Here is a 21,840-nt window from a genome sequence, read left to right as displayed (position 1 = left end):
AACACCTCTATTAAATCTCCCCTTCACCTTCTCCAGTCTCTCTAGATAACTGAAACCCACCCCTCATCCCTGGTACCATTCTCGTAAATCTCCTCTGCACGCTTTCCAAGGCCTTGGTGTCCTTTCTAAAGTGTGGTGCCCAGAATTGGACACAACACTCCAGCTGGGGCCTAATCAATGATTTATAAAGGTTTAACAGATTCATCTTTTCACTTTGTCTAGATGTTGACCTCGAGCGCTCAGCTCAGTTCAGTCCGTGCTGAGATGGCTGACCTTGCAATGCACCAGGGTTAGCGAGTAGAAAATGAGCCTGTCTTCCTGCTCCTGATCGCCACCCAGTGACCCCTGCTGTAAGTGCATATGTGTAGCTGTTGGCTGAGGACAGGATCCACATTTGGCTATGGTGCCCCACACAGTCGAATAGCCTGCCAACACTCACTTTTGGCTCACAGATTAGGAATAGCCAATTGGGTGTGAGTTACCAATAGAGAAGGAAGGAGAGAATCCAATTAAATGAGGCAGAGAAAAGTACTCATGCTGGATTGTGGTTTGGACAGCAGAATGAAGAAGAAAGCGGCTAATTTGGGAACACAATATGTACAAAGTAGCAGCAAGGACCTTTGTCAGATATCACGCACAGGATTTCATTCACTGTGATCGTGCCTCATTATGGCCTGCACTCATCCCATACGTCCTTATTCATCTCTCATGTTATCCATTGAGTTCTTATTAGTAGAGAGCCGTATAAAACTAAAAAGCAAAACTGCAAGAGTTGGAAATTGGAAATAAAAGTTGAAAATGATGGAAACACTCAGCAAGTCAGGCAGCATCTGTAAAGAACGGGAAAATGTTAGAAGTTTCAGGCATAACCCTTCAACAGAACCATACAGAACTAGTATCATAGTAGGTACAGCACAAGACCATCGTGCCTGTGCCCGGCTCTTTGAAAGAGCTGTCCAATTAGTCCCATTCCCTTGCTCCTACCACATAGCCCTGCAAATTTTTTCCCTTCAAGTATTGATCTAATTCGCTTTTGTCGGCAAATGGCAATACTGTTGAGCTACTTGAAGTGGCCACGTGTAAATTGAAGCAGAGTTGAGCAGGTTCTTTGACGCTGGCAGCATTTGTGTGAATAAAACACTGATGTCAGAAGTGGGATTCAAACCCACGCCCCTAGAAAGGGACCAGAATTCACCAACCTTTAGTAAGGTAAGGATAAGCAGTCCTTGAGTCTGGCGCCTTAGACCACTCATCAACTGTTGCAGTTCTTTTTCTCCCAATCCATTTCTATATTTTAAGAAGCGTAGAATGAGAGAAGCCCATTCATCCCATCAAGCCTGCTCCTTCCACACACTAAGTACAATTACCCCCATCATGCATTCTATCCCACTCATTCAATCTTCTGAGGGAAAGTTCAGTATCAATACTCCCTGATCACCAAAAGTTGTGAAGCAAAACTCCAGAATATTTATTCATTTTTGCGTCTCCATTGTTGAGCCCTGGCCCATTGTTCCCTACGACCCACGTGCCTCTTCCTGCCCCCCTGCAGCAATGTGTCCCTATGGAGTGTATATGTTTTTTTGTCCATTTTCCCCCTCTATTACTCCCTGTACTTTGCAGCCAGTTCCCAGGTCTCTGCCAGTGTCCTTCTGTAGCCACCCAGCAAGAGCGACCTGAGCTGAGTCTGTTGCCCAGACCGCCCCCACCCGGGGAATTCTGGATGCAGCCACTCTATGCCACCGTGTGTCGGAGGCTCAGACTCGCTGCCTGCTCCAACCCCTGTGAAATGCTCTGCTTTCATAGTATGGCACAGCAGAGGAGGAGCCCATTCAGCCCCTCGTGCCTGTGCCAGCTCTTTGAACAAGCTAGCCAATTAGTCCCATTCCCTTGCTCTTTCCCCATAGCCCTGTAAATATTTTCCCTTCAAGTATTTATCCAATTCCCTTTTCAATAGGCCGCCTACTGTAAAATGATTTTTCCACAGCCTTGAAAGCTGGCATTGTGGTGAGAGACTGTTATGTTTCTACTCCAGCACACAGTGCACTGTTGTCTGATGTATGCACTGGAGGGGACAACATGGCAGAAAATGTATCACCGTGTACCAGTTGTGTGATGGTACCATGACCAGCATGGCTGCCTTTCAAGCAGTTGACTTGGGTTCAATTCCCAGCCATCACTTTTCTCACTTTCTCAGAATGATACTGTGACTAAAAGGGTTAAATTATGAGGACAGGTTGCGTAGACTAGGCTTGTATTCCCTTGAGTATAGAAGATTAAGGTGTGAGGTAATTGAGGTGTTTGATGATTAAAGGATTTGATGGGGTAGATAGAGAGAAGCTATTTCCTCAGGCGGGGGAATCCAGAACAAGGGGGTATAACCTTAAAATTAGAGGTAGGCCATTCAGATGTGATGTCAGGAGGCACTTCTTCACACAAAGGGTAGTGGAAATCTGTAACACTCTCTCCCAGAAAGCTGTTGAGGCTGGGGGTCAATTGAAAATTTCAAAACTAAGATTGATGGATTTTTGTTAGGGAAGGGTATTAAGGGTTACGGAACCAAGGTGGGTAGATGGAGTTAAGATACAGTTCAGCCATGATCTAATAAAATGGCATAAAAGACTTAAGAGGCTGAATGGCCTCTTCTTGTTCCTATGTTCTTACCTTTTGGGTTTAATACAAGAACATAAGAAATTTTAGCAACGGAAGAAGGACATTTACCCGAACAAGCCCATTTTTGATAGATCTCAACCCACCTCCCTGGTGTATCACTCATTTCCTTCTCTTTCCAAAAGCGCATCTTGTTGCCTTTTGATATACTAGCCACAAGTTTGGATGTGGACATGCAAAATCATTTGCCACAGTCATGGGGTGTCTACATCCTTCTAAAATCAACCCAACTCTTGCAAAGAGGAGAATCATGTTAATTTGGAGCAGCACGACCAGTTTCGGGTGTGGGACAGACACCTGGAGGAGGACAGCGGAGGCTTGGGGTCAAGAAGCAAAGGCAGCAGCACTATCTAACCATAGAACCGGCAGAATCTAACCACCACCGCTTGACATTCAACGGCATTACCATCACCGAATCCCCCACCATCGACATCCTGGAGGTCACCATTGACCAGAAACTTAACTGGACCAGCCATATAAATACTGTGGCTACAAGAGCAGGTCAGAGGCTGGGTATTCTGTGGCGAGTGACTCACCTCCTGACTCCCCAAAGCCTTTCCACCATCTACAAGGCACAAGTCAGGAGTGTGATGGAATACTCTCCACTTGTCTGGATGAGTGCAGCTCCAACAACACTCAAGAAGCTCAACACCATCCAGGACAAAGCAACCCGCTTGATTGGCACCCCATCCACCATCCTAAACATTCACTCCCTCTACCACCAGCGCACTATGGCTGCAGTGTGTACCATCCACAGGATGCACTGTAGCAACTCGCCAAGGCTTCTTCGACAGCACCTCCCAAACCCGCGACCTCTACCACCTAGAAGGACAAGGGCAGCAGGCAAATGGGAACAACACCACCTGCACGTTCCCCTCCAAGTCACACACCATCCCGACTTGGAAATATATCGCTGTTCCTTCATTGTCGTTGGGTCAAAATCCTGGATTTACAGCACTGTGGGAGAACCTTCACCACACGGACTGCAGCGGTTCAAGAAGGCGGCTCACCACCACCTTCTCGAGCAATTAGGGATGGGCAATAAATGCTGGCCTTGCCAGTGATGCCCACATCTCATGAACAAATTATATATAAAAAAAACTATTGAGAAACAGGCCTGCTTGTGAGCAAATTGTGATCGCTCATTAATTATGGCCAGTGATTTGGATGGTGTGGCAAACACCACATTTGCCCTGTGCAGTGCAGTCCCCAATTTAACACAATTTTGCATAAAATGTGCTGGAGTAAGTGAAAACAGCAGTTTCTGACCATATTGAACGATAATAAATCATTTGCCCTAGTCGATTATCTGGTTAATACAACCACGGTGACCTTCAGTGAGCAGCCCGGCTGGTCCCAGAGCGTCTGCTCGGAAGCTGTCTGCAAGCAGGTTGTCTGCCCCATTTCTCGGAATGGGGAAGCAGCAGGAGCAAAAAATAATGTACCATGCTTTTTTAAAAAAAAAATCTTTTTGCCTGTAGGAGAGTGATTAATACAAATGCAAAAGTAAGGGTGGTTCAGTGACCGTGAACCAGTGACCTATCCTGTTAAATATATGCACAAGTGGGGCCACTTAACCTGTCGTAGTAACATTACATGTGAAGTCGGAGTGATGTGCCTAACGAATGGGACATGTCTGAAAGGGAGGAAAATTCATTATTAAAATTGTTTCAGAAGATGCTAAGAATCTTCTGGTTTCACAAACTCTTCATGACATAAATCTTCTGGTTTCACAAACCCTTCATGACAAACCATTCATGACATGAATGAGCGCTGGCTGACTGGGTGTTTGTGGGACGTTTTCTAGTCCTTGGAGATTGCTTTCATCTTTAGTTGGATGTTTGTGAGAGTTGGCTAATCTGTCCGTACTTACTGATCAATGGGAAGGAACCTTGCACTTCACTGGTGTGATCAGAAGCCAATGAGTTGAAAAGCGTGCAGCATTGTACACTCCATGCCTCCGGACTCTGCGTCTCTTATCCGAGGTCAGAATGACTGATGTCTGTTTTTGTTCCAGGGACTCCTCTGAACCAGGCATCGTCCTATGAGGACCCTTCTACCGGCCGTGATCCAAGTGAGTCACAGACAAGACCAAACCAGAGAAGAAAAAAAGGCAGCGAGAATGGTGGAAATACACAGCAGATCATCAGCATCTGACAGAGAAAAGACAGGTTAACATTCAGGGAGAGACCAGTCATCAGAACACTAACTTCTGAGGAAACATTAACCTGTCTCTTGTGTTTCAGATGCTGAGTTAACCTGATGTGTATTTACAGCATTTTCAGTTTTTATTAAAGGAGAGCTAGCGATCTGTTGTCATCTCTTGCCCTCCCTCTCCTCCATCCCAATAGATATCTGAAGAATTGAATAACTTTAGTACATCTGTTAACCTTTGAACTGTTAGTCATACATTTGTAGAACTGCACCACGTGGAGATGTATTGCATCTTTTTCATTTTCAAGGTGCTTTGGTATATTTCTTTCTTTTTGTATTTTTGTCTCTCTTTTTTCTATCCATCTCGCCCGAACCTTCGCCCAAGGGCACAGGTGCACAGTTTGTCCACAGGCTGCCCACCAGCTCCTCAGGTAATCAACCATAGAATCATAGAATGATACAGCACGGAAGGAGGCCATTTGGGCCATTGTGCCTGGGCTGGCTCTTTGAAAGAGCTAGCCAAGTATTTCCACTCCCCTGCTCTTTTTTCCCCCACAGCCCTGCAAATTTTTCCCCTTCAAGAATTTATCTAATTCCCTATTGAAAGTTACTATTGAATCTGCTTCCACTGCCCTTTGAGGCAGTGTATTCCAGATCATAACGATTCAATGTGTAAATTTTTTTTTCCATGTTGCCTCTGGTTCTTTTGTCAATTACCTTAAATCTGTGTCCTCTGGTTACCGATCCTTCTGCCACTGGAAACAGTTTCTCCTTATTCGTTAAACCACCAGGAATCGGAGGAGAGAGCCCGGGAGTGATTCACCTGTCTGATTTTTCCTTCTGCCCTGCAGGGGAAGGTGGGGCAGGGGTTGGGGGGGGTAGATGAGTGGAGCGGGGGAGGGGGCGCGATGGGTGGAGGTGGGGGAGGTTAGAAGTGGCCTTCACTCAATGTATTGCTGCTCAACACGGCTGAGATCAGGAGCTGAACTGAGGGGATCAGATATTAACCTTTGTCTACCCCACTCCAATTGGTGGGGTATTAAACCCCTCCCCCCCCCCCCCCCCCCAATCCCCATGTGTATTTTACTCAGTTGAATAAAAGACAGTCTTATTACTGTTTGCACTTCACAGAACTTATATTTTGGAATAATCTGTGTAATATAAAAATATGATATACTTTTGTAACCTCTCCCCTTCAATTATGTGCACACTTTCGGGCCTCTCTGTCTTTGCAGTGTCTTTCAACTGAAAGCACATTAAACTCTGACGTACTGCTCCGTATAAGCTGGCAGTAAGTGCACGTTAGCAAAGCACGATAAACCTGCTTGCCTAGGAAAGCTTTGGCTCCCACCAGAACCCCACAGTCTTGTAACGATTAACTTAATGCTTGTGTTGGGCCAGTGTAATATTGTATGACTGGCATTACATAACAGTTATAATGCTGTGTATTATATATTAAAGTACTGTGTAAAAATACTAAAAATTCCCATCAGCTCTGAGTGGGTATTTCACTGTTTTGACCCTTGATACCATTCCTTTATGTCCTCTAGTTCCTTTTTGCCTATGCCCCTACCCCCCCCCCAAAAATTTAGCTCTTCTGTTCAGACCACCTGGGTCCTTGCTGACTGGCTTTGAAATCCAGCCACACCCTGCACAGCTGAATTAGTTTGTTCAGCTGCACTTGTTATATCTAATCCTAGCTCTAGTTATCCAAAACCATATAGAGCTGCCTGGACTACTGATGGCAACCAATTACAGGACTGGGATAATGTGACCTGATCCAAGCTTTGAATTCCAATGTACCATTCCTGTTCACTCTCACGTAATAGAGAAATGCTGATCCAAAGGCTCTCCCCATGCCTTAATGGGTTGGAGGGGGAAATCAGCCAAAGTTCCCACTCCCAATCGGATATCTCCTGCTAAAAAGTGCTTGTGTGGGAGTATTGGGCTCAGCAGTAATGTCTCCAAAAGGGAAAGAAATTGGGAAGCAAAAATTGATCCTAGAGGAAAGTTTCCAAATAAGTTGGTTGTATATTCATTCACAGTTGACTGAAAGACAAAATGCCTGGTCAAATTATACTTTGAATTAGATTGTATTTATTGGTCTCTGGTTTTAAAAAAAAGTTCACTGATAACACAAAAAATGTACACAATGTTATTACTAATTATAACTTTCTTTATTCTGGTGCTGTGGCCTTGTATATGTGGAGAAGCATAGCTCCCTCAATGATCTACTGGGTAAAGACACTGCCTGGTGTAACACTGAACCATGTAGACTAGAAGGTCCCAGGCCTCATTCCCAGTCTGTGTTTCAACCAGGGCCGCAAAAGTGGGGGGCTATAATTGGCTAAAGTACTTCAGGGTCAGTGAGGGGAAAGAAACCGACCAAGGTTCCAGCTCCTGATTGCTGTCCATTGAGTCCTGCTGGAAAATGTGTGTGTGTAAATGTCAAGAACAGGATCAGGCTCGGCCTCCACAATCCTGCTGACTCTCGCTGTCTAGACTCGCACGTTAGGAGTGGGCAGTTGGGCAAGGTACTGGAGGGTAGCTAGTGCCCACAGACCTACCCCAGTGAGAGCACCGGAAGGAAAGTAGGGGAGAAAATCTGAAGGATTTAAGAAGTGTACTCACTCTGAACAGTACTAACTGCACACAATCAAACTAATAGCGGTGAGAAGTAACCACTATCCGATGTACTAACTGGGTCTTAATGCTGGCCTAACATTTTTTGTCTGCTGTCAGCACCATCCGGTGTCACTACAGCTAAACATCAAACGTAGTCCTGCTGAACCTGGGAGGGGGTGGGGGGTGCTTTGTGTGTGCGTGTGTGGCTATTTTGATTCACACTTCTAACATTTGTATGTCTGATACCACTTGACTGCTGCAGCTAGGAACCCTTGAACATATCCTCACATTGAGCGAGCTTGGAAAAGGTTCCGTGTGATTCCTGGTGTAGCAGTAGGAGGAAAACAATATTTATTCACAGTAGTGTTGAATGTTGCAGGATTTGATGCTGGATTTACTTTATTTCCTATTTTGATTTCTGTTTTTTTGTGCCCATTTTTCCGGCTCTGAAACTTACTGGCATGGTATGTGATTGTGACCCATCTCCTGTACTGTGTATGTGTTGGATATGTCGTATACAGTGAAACCTCACTATACCTAACGACCTCCTCCCCCTCCTCCGGACCCAATCCCGCTACTTTTTAACAATGGATGAAAAATGTGATTGATAATCAAATAATCCCTTCTGCTCTTGTTTTGCACACTGCGCAATTAATTTAAATGCTTAACAATTACTAAAGTAACACTTTTTGTGTTTTGGTATTGCTGTCAAATTATGCACAATGATGTATATGCATGTTAAATTTGGATAGCAAGAATCTTTTTTTTTAACAGCTAATAATTCTTTTTTCTTTCTTCTCACTCTTCCTACTTCCTTCCCTTTCTGCTCAACCAATGGCTTTACTTTTCTCTTCCCCTCCACTCCCCTTCTCTTCCCTCCCCCTCCGCTCCACTCCCCTTCCCTCTTTCCTTGCCCTGGAATTCGGTGTCCATATAATTTTCTGACTCGCTGAAGTTCTGATGCTGTCTGCTCCTCCTGTAGTGCCCAGTTTCTGTTGCACAGTGGGTGTTGACTGGAAATCTCTCACCACACCTGCCTGCTTGCCACTCACCACAGACTACTTTCCAGACCGGCAGAGCCTGCAGAATGACTACACAGAAGGGTGTTACGACCTCCTCCCAGAGACTGATGTCGACAGGTACGTATTGAGTATCCTTTACCTTGCTTAAGTTGGTCTTAGGGCTACCAACTGTTGCGAAGTAGAGATCAGCAGGATGGAGGGGAGATAGGGCATGAGATTATGCCTGGAGTTTTGAGGTTTGCTTTAGCAGTGACATTACATAGCAATTAAAATCAATAATTAATATCCATAATTAATATCTCTAGATCACAAGATAAAGAAGTGTTTTTAAAAACCAAAAGGGTGGCAACCCCAGGTGATCTTGAAGTCTTAATTCCTGTTTTTTTTTTAACGATTATATTGTGTGTCGGGTTATTCTGAGGGTAGGAAGCAAAATCCAACCAAGCCCGATCCCAAACCTCCTACTTTAACTCAGCATCCATTTCTGTTAGTGTCTTGACATTTTTCTATGTTAAAGGTGCTATATAAGGAGCAAGCTGCTGTTGTCCTACCTGTTGTTGGAACATTAGTAGCAGGAATCCTCTTTTTTTAATAGAAAAAAGCCCCCACTGTTTTCAAACTTCACGGTGTGGGGATTCCTCCATGCTGCAAATATTAGCACAGCGCTTGGGTGCCCTGCCCCAACTTCCCAAAGAACACGTCAACCACCTAAAGGAAAACAGAACCCTCATTGCCAAAGCATTTTCCATTCAGGTATAGAGCAGCAGAAATAATACAGAATAATTCAGGGACTTCAGTTTGAGAAGCTGTACTCTAAAATAATTTTTGCTTCGTGGGGAAATGCTGGTGGCCTATTGGAGGGGGTGGGGAGGATAGAGGCACTGCAGAGAGGGAAAGCAGTCTGAGGAGGCAAGAGTTGTGAAGGCAGACCTTCCAGAGTTGAAATCCTATTGCAGTAGTGAACCTGAGTGCTGAACAAAGTGACTCATTCAGCAAGTACATTTCCTGCCACGTACTACGGTGGTTGTTCTGTCTTTCACTGGAGTACGGGAGAGAGGGAGGGAGGGGTGGGGGTGGGGTGCGGAGGAGGAGGAAAATGGTAAAATAGATTTGAAAACAAGAGCCAGTGTTTCATTTTTTTGATGAAGTGCTCGTTACTGATATTAGTTGTCCCAATTAATTCATATCATTTGAACAGCATAATGTGGGAATACTTTTAACCCTCTAGCAGATGCAGGTCGGAGATGCTGAAAGGACAGAGGAAGGTTCAGTATCAAATTTTTAATGTGATTTTGAAGTATGACCATACATCTGATTGGGGGCGTAGCACTGTAGAAAGTTCCAGCAGCATGTAAATCTTCATTGTTCAGAAAAACAATGTCAGACGATTGATCTTAAAGCAATTGGAGCTCCCAAAAATATAATTGGTTTGACTGAAAAATCTGAAGTACAATTAAATACCACAATTGCCAGAAGTTGGTTAGTATGAGTGAGCTATCCAGCAGAAAGCCTTCTCTGTGTGACATCCGTTTAAAAATGAGATTCCAACCCCATATCCGCTCCATCACCATCGCCTACTTCCACCTCCGTAACATTGCGCGTCACCTCCGCTCCCTCAGCTCATCTGCCGAAACCCTCATCCATGCCTTTGTTACCTCTAGACTGCACTATTCCAGTGCTGTCCTGACCGGCCTCCCATCTTCCACCCACCATAAACTTGAACTCATCCAAAATTCTGCTGCCTGTATCCTAACTCGCACCAAGTCCAGTTCTCCCATCACCCCTGTGCTCTCTGACCTACATTGGCTCCCGGTCCAGCAATGCCTTGATTTTAAAATTCTTATCCTTGTTTTCAAATCCCTCCATGGCTTCACCCCTCCCTATCTCTGAAACCTCCTCCAGCCCTACAACCCTCCAAGACCTCTGCCCTCTTCCAGTTTCTGCCTCTTGCGCATCCCCATTGACGGCCGTGCCTTCAACTGTCTAGGCCCTAAGCTCTGGAATTCCCTCCCTAAATCTCTCCGCCTCTCTACTTTGCTCTCCTCTTTTTAAGACGCTCCTTAAGACCTACCTCTTTGACCAATCTTTTGGTCACCTGTCCTAATATCTCCTTATGTGGCTCAGTATCAAATTTTGTTTGAAAATCGTTCCTGTGCAGCGCCTTGGGATGTTTTACTACGTTAAAGGAGCTATATAAATGCAAGTTGTTGTTGGAGGATTGAATGTTGAAATATCAAATTTAACTATTCCTGACATCTCTGCTGCATGGACCATGTGAAAATTCTATATAATTTGTGCACTGTGTGTGCGTCTACTGTCAATTCAAATTTGATGTTTTTCATGAAAAACTTTGGATTATCTAATAATGTGAATTAACGGACCATCCATTCCAGTGAAAGTGAAGTAGACCAGACCGTACGCTGTGCGCGCATCCGTGGGGCGGCGTACGCTGTGCAGTACGTAATGCTTATATGGGGAGTGGGTGTACTGTGTATGCAGGGGGGTGTGCAGTAGCGTATACAGTATTGTGGGTGCAGTATCCAAAAAGATAGACTTGCATTTTATATAGCTCATTTCATGACCTCGGGATATCTCAAAGCGATTTACAGCCAATGAAGTACTTTTGAAGTGTAGTCACTGTTGTAATGTAGGAAACGTTAGGAAAAACCTGATTTTAGATGATATTTTTGAATAGATTTGAAAGTGAGACTAATTTATTTATATACGGCACTCTGATCATCAAATCCCTGACCGTGGGAGCCAGTTGTTTCACGAGGTACAATGAGGTGTTTACTATATGCAAATCCCACAAGAAAACATGAAATTAACGCAAGAAAGTTAGAAGCTAGAATCGAATTGTTTAATAACAGATGCGTAATTTAACAGAGCCTGATATTGAGGGGGTGGGTGTGATGTCTATAATAGAGATAGTAATTAATTGCTTCCACACAATAGCCTGGTTTTCAGCTCCTATTGACTGTTCATTCCAGTGGATGATGTCTGCTTTATATAAAAACACAAGGGTTGCTGCCATCAGTTAACTGAAGGCAAACTAAGTGACCTGGTATAGGTATGTTCCCAATCTGAGGGAGTTAGTTTTGACTTTGAAGCGTGTCTGAAATCCATGTTGCTAATCCTTCGATCTATTGTACTTTGAACGATTGTTGATGACTAACCAGAAGCTCCGGCTCTTGCCAGCAGGTGGCAGTGTTTTACTGTCCTTTGTCAGTCGCTGCAAATGAGTCAGTGGCAGTGATTGGAGACAGGGATATTCAAAGATTCTCTGTCTTTCTGAAATTCCCAAGCTTATTTTTACCTGTGCAAATTTAACAGCATGTGACTTGAGATACTTAACAGGTTCCACAGTTCTTGGGCTTCAATATAAAAGGATGCAAAAGAGAAAGCGCTGATAATCAACATCATTAAAACAGATGATCATAGTAGGTACAGCACAGGAAGAGGCCATTTGGCCCTTTGTGCCGGCCCTTTGAAGGAGCTCTCCAATTAGTCCCACTCTCCTGTAATTATTTTCCTTTCAAGTATTTATCCAATTCCCTTTTGAAAGTTACTATTGAATCTCCTTCCTCCACCCTATCAGACAGTGCATTCCCGATCATTACAACTCGCTGCATAAAAAGATGTTTCCTCAGGTCACCTCTGGCTCTTTTGCCGATCACCTTAAATCTTTGTCTTCTGTTTACCAACCCTTCTCCCACTGGAAATAGATTCTCCTTATTTACTCTGTCAAAACCTTTCATGATTTTGAATGCCTCCATCAAATCTCCCCTTAACCTTCTCTGTTCTAAGGAGAACAACCCCAGCTTCTCCAGTCTCTCCACATAACTGAAGTCCCTCATTCCTGGCTCCATTCTAGTAAATCTCATCTGCACCCTCCCTATGGTCTTAACATCCTTCCTAAAGTGTTGTGCCCAGAATTGAACACAACACTCCAGCTGAGGCCTAACCAGTGTTTTATAAAGATTTAATAAAGCCCAGGATCCCAAATGCTTTTTTAATAGCCTTCTCAACTTGTCTTTCCACCTTCAAAGATTTATGTATGTGTACCCCCAGGACTCTCTGTTCCTGCACCCCCTTTAAAATTGTACCATTTGGTTTATATTGCCTTTCCTCATTCTTCCTACCAAAATGCATCACTTCACACGTCCCTGTGTTAAATTTCATCTGCCATGTGTCTGCCCATTTTACCAGTCTGTCTGTGTTCTCCTGAAGTCTGTTACTATCCTGCACATTGTTTACTACATTTCCGAGTTTTGTGTCATCCGAAAACTTTGAAATTATACCCTGTATACCGAAGTCCAGCTCATTAATATATATCAAAACAAGCAGTGGACCTAATAGCTGGTCATTTATTTCATTGCTGTTTTTGAGACCATGCTGTGTGCAAATTGGCTGCTGCATTTCCTACATTATAACGGTGACTACACTTGAAAACTACTTAATTGGCTGTAAAGCACTTTGGGATGTCCTGAGGTCATAAAAGGTGCTATATAAATACAAGTTTTTTTTCTTGCTTGAGACATTTGAAATAACATTCATTCTGGTAACTGATCCTGCATTCACAAAGTGTAGCCCTTCATAAACCTACCTCCTAACACTGAAATCCCTCTCATGATTTAGGATTAAATCTCTGATCCAAAACATAGTTCTATCCTTTGCATTGCCAGTTATGCCAGTTTTAGTGGAGTGTCTCTGTGCCACTGACTCATTACCCATCAGAGCCAACACATTTTATTAGAGCTGTGCTTTTGTTTCTTTTCCCTCCTGTGCTGCCCAAACTTTTCCAATTCCACCTCCAAGTATGTTAAACTTCTCAACGCAGTGGAATTTACTGGAACTTTGACTTCAGCAAATGGGACACCAGAGCTAAAAGTGATGCGCGAGTGTCTCAGGCTTAAAATAACAACATAGTCCAGCTGGTACTGGGAGGGCAAAGTTCAAACTGGATTACTCCTGACCTTTAAACGCTGATTGTCAGTGATCTCATCAGAGGAGTTACCGAGTCTGGCAGTGTTTAGAAACTTGACATACATGGGGGAGGTTAAGTTTTCCCTTGTCAGTGATTGCATCCTCCAACATTAATCCAGTGCCCTCATGCTGTAAGGCTACGTTCTTCCAATGATGTAATCAGTACAAAAATATTCTGAATAGTCACAATGTTAATGTAACTCTCTGCAGCTTTCCTTCTTGTGAGAGTTGCTGAAGAGGCAGTTGCTGCCAGACCAGTCCTGATCCTCCAAATCTAGATGCCAATCCTTTCGATATTCGTGTAGTGCTTTATCACGGCTCTCTGAAATGTTCTGAAAGTTTCACATTAAAGGGCAGGCACAGCAACTATTTTGCGCACAGCAAGAATCCGCAAACTGAGAGAGAGTTGGAACGAGCAATTAATCTGTTTCTGGCGGTGCTGTTGAGGGATACGTGTTGGCCAGGATGTTGGGAGAATGCTGTTCTTCAAATCACACTATGGGATCTTTATAGAGCACCTGAACCATTGATTCAGGCAGGGCCTAATTTAACATCCCCGCTGCAGGCAAGCACTTTCAAAATTACAGCACTTTCTCCAACATACTGTATTTTTTTATCTGTCAGTTAGCTACTGCAGATAGATGTGTATAAAAAGGTGGGGAATCCTTCATGTGATTACCAGGAGTGCGCTGTAGTGCTGTTTAGCTGGTTTTGTTTAGACTTTTCATGAAAATGAATGCAGCTCTCAGTTTGTCATACAAATGTCATTAACATTTCACCAGGTTTCTCACAGCACACCTCCTGGACACTGCTAACCGTGAGTTCTGTTTCACCACGAGCTTTGCTCTTGTTCACTCGAAGCTGCCCGGGAAATGTTTATACATAGAAGTTTATAACACCAGAAACAAGCCATTCGGCCCAACCAGTCCATGTGATTGAGAGCCTGATATTGAGGGTCTCTGTTATAACAATCACCCTGTCACATCCCCACCCTCAGTATCAGGCTCTGTTATAACACACTCCATCACGCACCCCACTTTCAGTGCTGAGGGAGTGCAGCAATGTCGGAGGTGCCGTCTTTTGGTTGAGACATTAAACCGAGGCCCGAACTGCCCCCTCAGGTGGATGTAAAAGATCCCATGGCACTACTCAAAGAAGAGCAGGGGAGTTCTCCCCGGTGTTCTGCCCAATATTTATCCATCAACCAACACCTAAAACAGATTATCTGGTCATTATCAGGTTGCTGTTTGTGGGACGTTGCTGTTTGTGGGACCTTGCTGTGTGTAAATTGGCTGCCATGGTTTCCTATGTTGTAACAGTGACCAAACTTACTTCATTGGCTGTGAAGCATTTTGGGATGTCCTGAGGTTGTGAAATATGCTATATAAAATGCAAGTTCCTTTTTATCTTCCTTCATTTTTTTTCTCTCTGCTAGTTGGGGCTGAAGCACATTGTTGGATCTGTGTAAAGGGAGCTTTACATTGCGAGTAGCAAGGGTCAGAGGAACTAGGAAGTTAGGAACAGGGATATTTTAAACAAAGCATTGTGAAGTTGTGGGATAAATTGCCAGGTAAGGCTACAGTAGCAGGGAGTAGAACTGGATTCAAGAGACAATTAGATGTGTTTTCTGGAGAGAAAGGGGATTGAGGGATATTGTGACGAGCTGGATGGTTGCGATGAAATCATTGATAAAGGGGATGGGCTTGTTGGGCCTAATTGACTTTTTCTGTTCCTGAGAATTCTTGTGATTAAACCTAACTTCTGTGCCTGTTTAAATTAATTACACCGTTGGGCGGGGGATTGAATTATTCTTCGGGATTGAGGCAGCCTGAAAAACTCCCCACGATGGAGACTGCCTCTTTCAAAGGGCCACTTGCACCACTGTATCAACTTTGATTAACCCACGCTTCATACGAGTACTGCTTTAGTTAAATCTAATGCCAGGGGTTCTGACATTTAGGCCAGTTTACTGATACAGGATACATAATGGACCAATTGCTCCGCAGTGCCTGGTGAATGCGGAGAGTGTGAATGCCTTGTGTGGAATTCAGTGCAGTGCAGGTTTGAAATGCTCAGGCTAGCCTGTGTACTGCTGAACTGGGTTTGTGATTTATTGATGATTTATAGTGATGCTAATTTAATCAAAAGGCATTCCCAGACATAGCTGCTAAATAGCTGTTCTGCTGTGCGTTATTTGTCAGATTGCTTATTTGCGACCTTTGTGGTCTAGTTACCAATTAATGATCCAGAAGCTGGTGTGGAATGTAAGATTAGATCACGTTTTTGTGTCTAAATACTGGTTGCAAGTACTTTCATTTGCTCCCAGTGAGATCATTAACACAGCAGGCTGAGCTCGCCCTCTGACTGATTGGAGAAATGCCTCTTGCGGTACTGACCCAGACAGTAGGTCCCAGGTTTAATCCCTGGCCTGTGTTGTGTTAGCTGACCTCAGCTGGAGAAGCAGTACGATAACTCCTCCAATCAGTGTTTGTGAGGTAGGGAGGGGGAAAGATCAGCCAGGGTTCCAGCTCCAGATCACCCAGTGCCTCCAGCTGAAAAGTGTATGGATGTGGATATTGGGTGAGGACACGGCTGTGATGCTGTCCATTGGTTGAACTGTCGACCAACACTTATTTCTGATCACTGATGAAGAATGGCCATCAAGGCGAGGTACTGGACTTGTGAAACCAGCTCCCCCCTGTGAGATGGGGAACCGTATCTCCTCCCCCACCGCCCCCTCCCCCGAAGTGGAGAACCGTCTCTCTCTCTTTCCTCCCCCCACACCCCTGTGAGGTGGGGAACAGTCTTTTTCCCCCCCCACCCATGATGTGAGACCTTCAGACAATTGTATTCCGTCCCCCTTCCCCAACTGCTCTCCCTCCAGTTGAGGAATAGAGAAATGTTGGGAAAGGGGCAGAATAGAGTTGGTTGGTTAAATTTGTATCCTAACCTGTGTGCGAATAGCAGCAAATCATTCTTGTTGACTCTGGTATTTAGTAAAGTCCTTCACCCTGTATAATGTTTCATGGCAAATAGTACAGCATGCTAATGGTGTCCGTGGTTTGTCCCTCAATATGATGGTCAGGCATCTAGAAACCTCAAGGAACCTCAGACGAGCACTTTTCCCCCTGTGTTTGGCTGTCCGTGTCAGCTGGCCAGAGAGAATGTTCCTGCTAATCCCAACTCTATACAATTAAAATCTCTGCTGGGGCTGTTTAATAAAAGCTAGAAAGAAAGAATTTGCATTTATATAGCGCCTTTCATGACCTCAGGATGTCACAAAGTGCTTTACAGCCAATGAAGTAAGAATATAAGAAGCAGGAATAGTCTTTATGGCCCCTCGAGCCTACTCCGTCATTCAATCAGATCATGGCTGATCTTCAACCTCAACTCCACTTTCCTGCCCAATCCCCATATCTCTTGATTCCCCTAGAGCCCAAAAATCTATCCGTCTCAGCCTTGAATATACTCAATGACTCAGTATGCACAGCCCTCTGGGATAGAGAATTCTAAAGATTCACAACCCTCTGTGTGCCAGGGGAAACAACCTCTCAGCAACTACCCTGTCAAGCCCTCTCAGAATCTTATGTTTCAATGAGATCACCTCTCATTCTTCTAAACTCCAGAGAGTATAGGCCCATTCTACTTAATCTCTTCTCGTGGGACAACTATCACATCCCATGAATTAATCGAGTGAACCTTTGCTTCACTGCCTCTAAGGCAAGTATATCCTTCCTTAGATAAGGAGACCAAAACTGTACGTAGTACTCCAGGTGAGGTCTCACCAAAGCCCTGTACAACTGCAGTAAGCCTTCCTTACACTTGTACTCCAACCCCCTTGCAATAAAGGCCAATATACCATTTGCTTTCTAATTGCTTGCTGTACCTGAAAGCTAACTTTTTGTGTTTCTTATACGAGGACACCTAAGTCTCTCTGGACACCAACATTTAATAGTTACTCACCACTTAAAAAATATTCTGTTTTTCTATTCTTCCTACCAAAGTGAATAACCTCACATTTCACTCCATCCGCCACCTTCTTGTCCACTCACTTAACCTGTCCAATCCCTTTGCAGAGTCTTGTCCCCCTCACAGCTTACTTTCCCACCTGATTCTTGCGGTACCCCACTCGTTACAGCCTGCCAACCTGAGAATGACCCGTTTATCCCTATTCTGTTTTCTGTCCGTTAACCATTCCTCTATCCATGCTAATGTTACCCCCAACCCCATCTTGTGTAACAACCTTTTATGTGGCACCTTGTCGAGTGTCTTTTGAAAATCGAAATATACTACATCCACTGGTTCCCCTTTATCTATGATGCTAGTTACATCCTCAAAAAAAAAACTAATAAATTAGTCAAACACTATTTCCCTTTCATAAAACCATGTTAACTCTGCCTAATCATATTATGATATTCTAAGTGCCCTGTTTACAACTTCCTTAATAATGGATTCCATCATTTTCCTGACAACTGATGTCAGTCTAAGTGGCCTGTAGTTCCCTGTTTTCTCTCTCCCTCCTTTCATTTGCTACCTTGCAGTCCACTGGGACCGTTCCAGAATAGAGAGAATTTTGGAAGATCCTAACCAATGAATCCACTATCTCTGCAGCCCCCTCTTTTAGAACCTTAGGATGTAGGCCATCAGATCCAGGGGATTTATTGGCTTTTAGTCCCATTAGTTTCACCAGTACTTTTTCTAAACTGATATTAATTACTTTAAGTTCCTTACTCTCATTAGACCCTTGGTTCCCCACTATTTCTGGTATGTTTTTTTTGAGTCTTCTATTGTGAAGACAGATACAAAACATTTGTTTAACACACATGCCATTTCCTGATATTTCCATTATAATTTCTCCTGTCTCAGCCTCTAGGGGACCAATGTTTATTTTTGTTACTCTTTTTTACATACTTGTAGATGCTCTTACAATCCGTTTTTATATTTCTTGCTAGTTTACTTTCATATTCCATTTTTCCCCCTTTTTATCAACTTTGCTGGTTTCTAAAACTCTCCCAATCCTCAAGCTTACTACTCTTGGCAACATTATAGGCCTCTTCTAACCTAATACTATCCTTAACTTTAGTTAGCCACAGGTGGACCACTTTTCCCATGAGTTTTTATTTCTCAATGGAATATATATTTATTCAGAATATTGAAATATTTCTTTAAATGTTTGCCATTCACTCATGTCGCACATGTCACTTTGCTTTTTAAGAAAGGCGAGAGAGGGGGAAACCGGGGAATTATAGACCAGTTAGCCTAACATCTGTTGTGGGGAAAATGCTGGAGTCGACAATTAAGGATAGGGTGACTAACTGAAAATTCTCGGTGTTCAATCAGAGAGAGCCAGCATGGATTTGTGAAAGGTCGGTCGTGCCTGACAAACCTGATTGAATTTTTTGAAGAGGTGACTAAAGTAGTGGACAGGGGAATGTCAATGGATGTTATTTATATGGACTCCCAGAAGGCATTTGATAAGGTCCCACATAAGAGACTGTTAGCTAAGATAGAAGCCCATGGAATCGAGGGAAAAGTACGGACTTGGTTAGGAAGTTTGCTGAGCGAAAGGCGACAGAGAGTAGGGATAATGGGTAGGTACTCACATTGGCAGGATGTGACTAGTGGAGTCCCGCAGGGATCTGTCTTGGGGCCTCAATTATTCACAATATTTATTAACGACTTAGATGAAGGCATAGAAAGTCTCATATCTAAGTTTGCCGATGACACACAGATTGGTGGCATTTATATCTAGAGTACAAGGGGGCAGAACTTATGCTGCAGCTATACAAAACCCTGGTTAGACCGCACCTGGAGTACTGTGAGCAGTTCTGGGCACCGTACCTTCGGAAGGACATATTGGCCTTGGAGGGAGTGCAGCGTAGGTTTACTAGAATGATACCCAGACTTCAAGGGTTAAGTTACGAGGAGAGATTACACAAATTGGGGTTGTATTCTCTGGAGTTTAGAAGGTTAAGAGGTGATCTGATCGAAGTTTATAAGATATTAAGGGGAACAGATAGGGTGGACAGAGAGAAACTATTTCCGCTGGTTGGGGATTCTAGGAGTAGGGGGCACAGTCTTAAAAATTAGAGCCAGACCTTTCAGGAGCGAGATTAGAAAACATTTCTACACACAAAGGGTGGTAGAAGTTTGGAACTCTCTTCCGCAAACGGCAATTGATACTAGCTCAATTGCTAAATTTAAATCTGAGATAGATAGCTTTTTGGCAACCAAAGGTATTAAGGGATATGGGCCAAAGGCAGGTATATGGAGTTAGATCACAGATCAGCCATGATCTTATCTAATGGCGGAGCAGGCATGAGGGGCTGAATGGCCTACTCCTGTTCCTATGTTTCATTGCTTTTCAAACGTCATACCCTTTAATCTAATTTCCCAATCTACCTTTGCCAACTCGCCCCTCATTCCTATGTAATTGGCTTTATTTAACGTAAGGAATCTTACAACACCAGGTTATAGTCCAACAGTTTTATTTGAAAATCACAAGCTTTCGGAGGCTTTCTCCTTCGTCAGGTGTGTGTGGGATTCCTTGAGATTTATCGCATATATAGACAGAGAACAATGCCTGGTGATTACAGATAATCTTTCCAACTGCCCGTTATCAAGGCAATCAAAGGAATTGAATAGTGTTCAGACAGAGACACATTAGATACAAGACTACTGAATATACAAACGGCCAGAACCAAAGACAGACAAAGAGAGGAGAGAAACATCCAAAAGGAAGAGAGAGAGAGAATGACCAGTTGTATTAAAAACAGATAACTTTTTTTTTCGCTGGTGGGGTTACGTGTAGTGTGACATGAACCCAAGATCCCGGTTGAGGCCGTCCTCATGGATGCGGAACTTGGCTATCAATTTCTGCTCGACGATTTTGCGTTGTCGTGTGTCTCGAAGGCCGCCTTGGAGAACGCTTACCCGAAGATCGGTGGCTGAATGTCCTTGACTGCTGAAGTGTTCCCCGACTGGGAGGGAACCCTCCTGTCTGGCGATTGTTGCGCGGAGTCCGTTCACCCGTTGTCGCAGTGTCTGCATGGTCTCGCCAATGCACCATGCTCCGGGGCATCCTTTCCTGCAACGTATGAGGTAGACAACGTTTCCCGAGTCACAGGAGTATGAACCATGCACCTGGTGGGTGGTGTCCTCTCGTGTGATGGTGGTATCTGTGTCGATGATCTGGCATGTCTTGCAGAGGTTGCCGTGGCAGGGTTGTGTGGTGTCGTGGACGCTGTTCTCCTGAAAGCTGGGTAATTTTCTGCGAACGATGGTTTGTTTGAGGTTGAGTGGCTGTTTGAAGGCGAGTAGTGGAGGCGTGGGGATGGCCTTAGCAAGGTGTTCGTCGTTATTGATGACATGTTGAAGGCTGCGGAGAACATGACGTCGTTTCTCCGCTCCAGGGAAGTACTGGACGACGAAGGGTACTCTGTTGGTTGCGTCCCGTGTTTGTCTTCCGAGAAGGCCTATGCGATTTTTCGCTGTGGCCCGTCCAAACTGTCGATCAACGAGTCGAGCGTCATATCCCGTTCTTAAGAGGACGTTCTTTACCCAAACACACGGGACAGCCATGGGGACCAAATTCGCACCCCAATACGCCAACATTTTCATGCACAAGTTCGAGCAGGACTTCTTCACTGCACAGGACCTCCAACCAACACTATACACCAGATACATCGACGACATTTTCATCCTATGGACCCACGGCGAAGAATCACTGAAGAGACTACACGATAACATCAACCAGTTCCATCCTACCATCAAACTCACCATGAACTACTCCTCAGAATCAGTTTCTTTCTTGGACACACGAATCTCCATCAAAGACGGGCACCTCAGCACCTCACTCTACCGCAAGCCCACGGACAACCTCACGATGCTCCACTTTTCCAGCTTCCACCCTAACCACGTCAAAGAGGCCATCCCCTATGGACAGGCCCTGCGAATACACAGGATCTGCTCAGACGAGGAGGAACGCGATGGACACCTACAGACGCTGAAAGACTCCCTTGTAAGAACGGAATATGACGCTCGACTCGTCGATCGACAGTTCTGACGGGCCACAGCGAAAAATCGCATAGACCTCCTCGGAAGACAAACACGGGACGCAACCAACAGAGTACCCTTCGTCGTCCAGTACTTCCCCGGAGCGGAGAAACTACGCCATGTTCTCCGCAGCCTTCAACATGTCATCAATGACGACGAACACCTCGCTAAGGCCATCCCCACGCCTCCACTACTCGCCTTCAAACAGCCACTCAACCTCAAACAAACCATCGTTCGCAGAAAATTACCCAGCTTTCAGGAGAACAGCGTCCACGACACCACACAACCCTGCCACGGCAACCTCTGCAAGACATGCCAGATCATCGACACA

General features: G+C 44.4%; 1 protein-coding gene across 5 annotated transcripts in view; it reads left to right on the top strand.

The window, feature by feature from the left end:
• Positions 1-21,840, top strand: part of depdc5 (DEP domain containing 5, GATOR1 subcomplex subunit) — a 194,629-nt gene that overhangs the window by 76,722 nt on the left and 96,067 nt on the right. For 4 of the 5 annotated variants that reach the window (XM_068005516.1, XM_068005514.1, XM_068005517.1 and 1 more), the window contains exons 24-25: positions 4,685-4,741; positions 8,402-8,585. In XM_068005516.1, coding sequence (XP_067861617.1) covers positions 4,685-4,741; positions 8,402-8,585 — 241 coding nt within the window. The remainder of the gene's footprint in view (positions 1-4,684; positions 4,742-8,401; positions 8,586-21,840) is intronic. The other variant, XM_068005515.1, reaches the window with a different exon arrangement.

This window comes from Heptranchias perlo, chromosome 25 (genome assembly GCF_035084215.1).
Source record: "Heptranchias perlo isolate sHepPer1 chromosome 25, sHepPer1.hap1, whole genome shotgun sequence".
Lineage (NCBI taxonomy): Eukaryota > Metazoa > Chordata > Chondrichthyes > Hexanchiformes > Hexanchidae > Heptranchias > Heptranchias perlo.
Note: the sequence above shows the minus strand (reverse complement) of the source record. Positions and strands in the feature narration are given on the sequence as shown.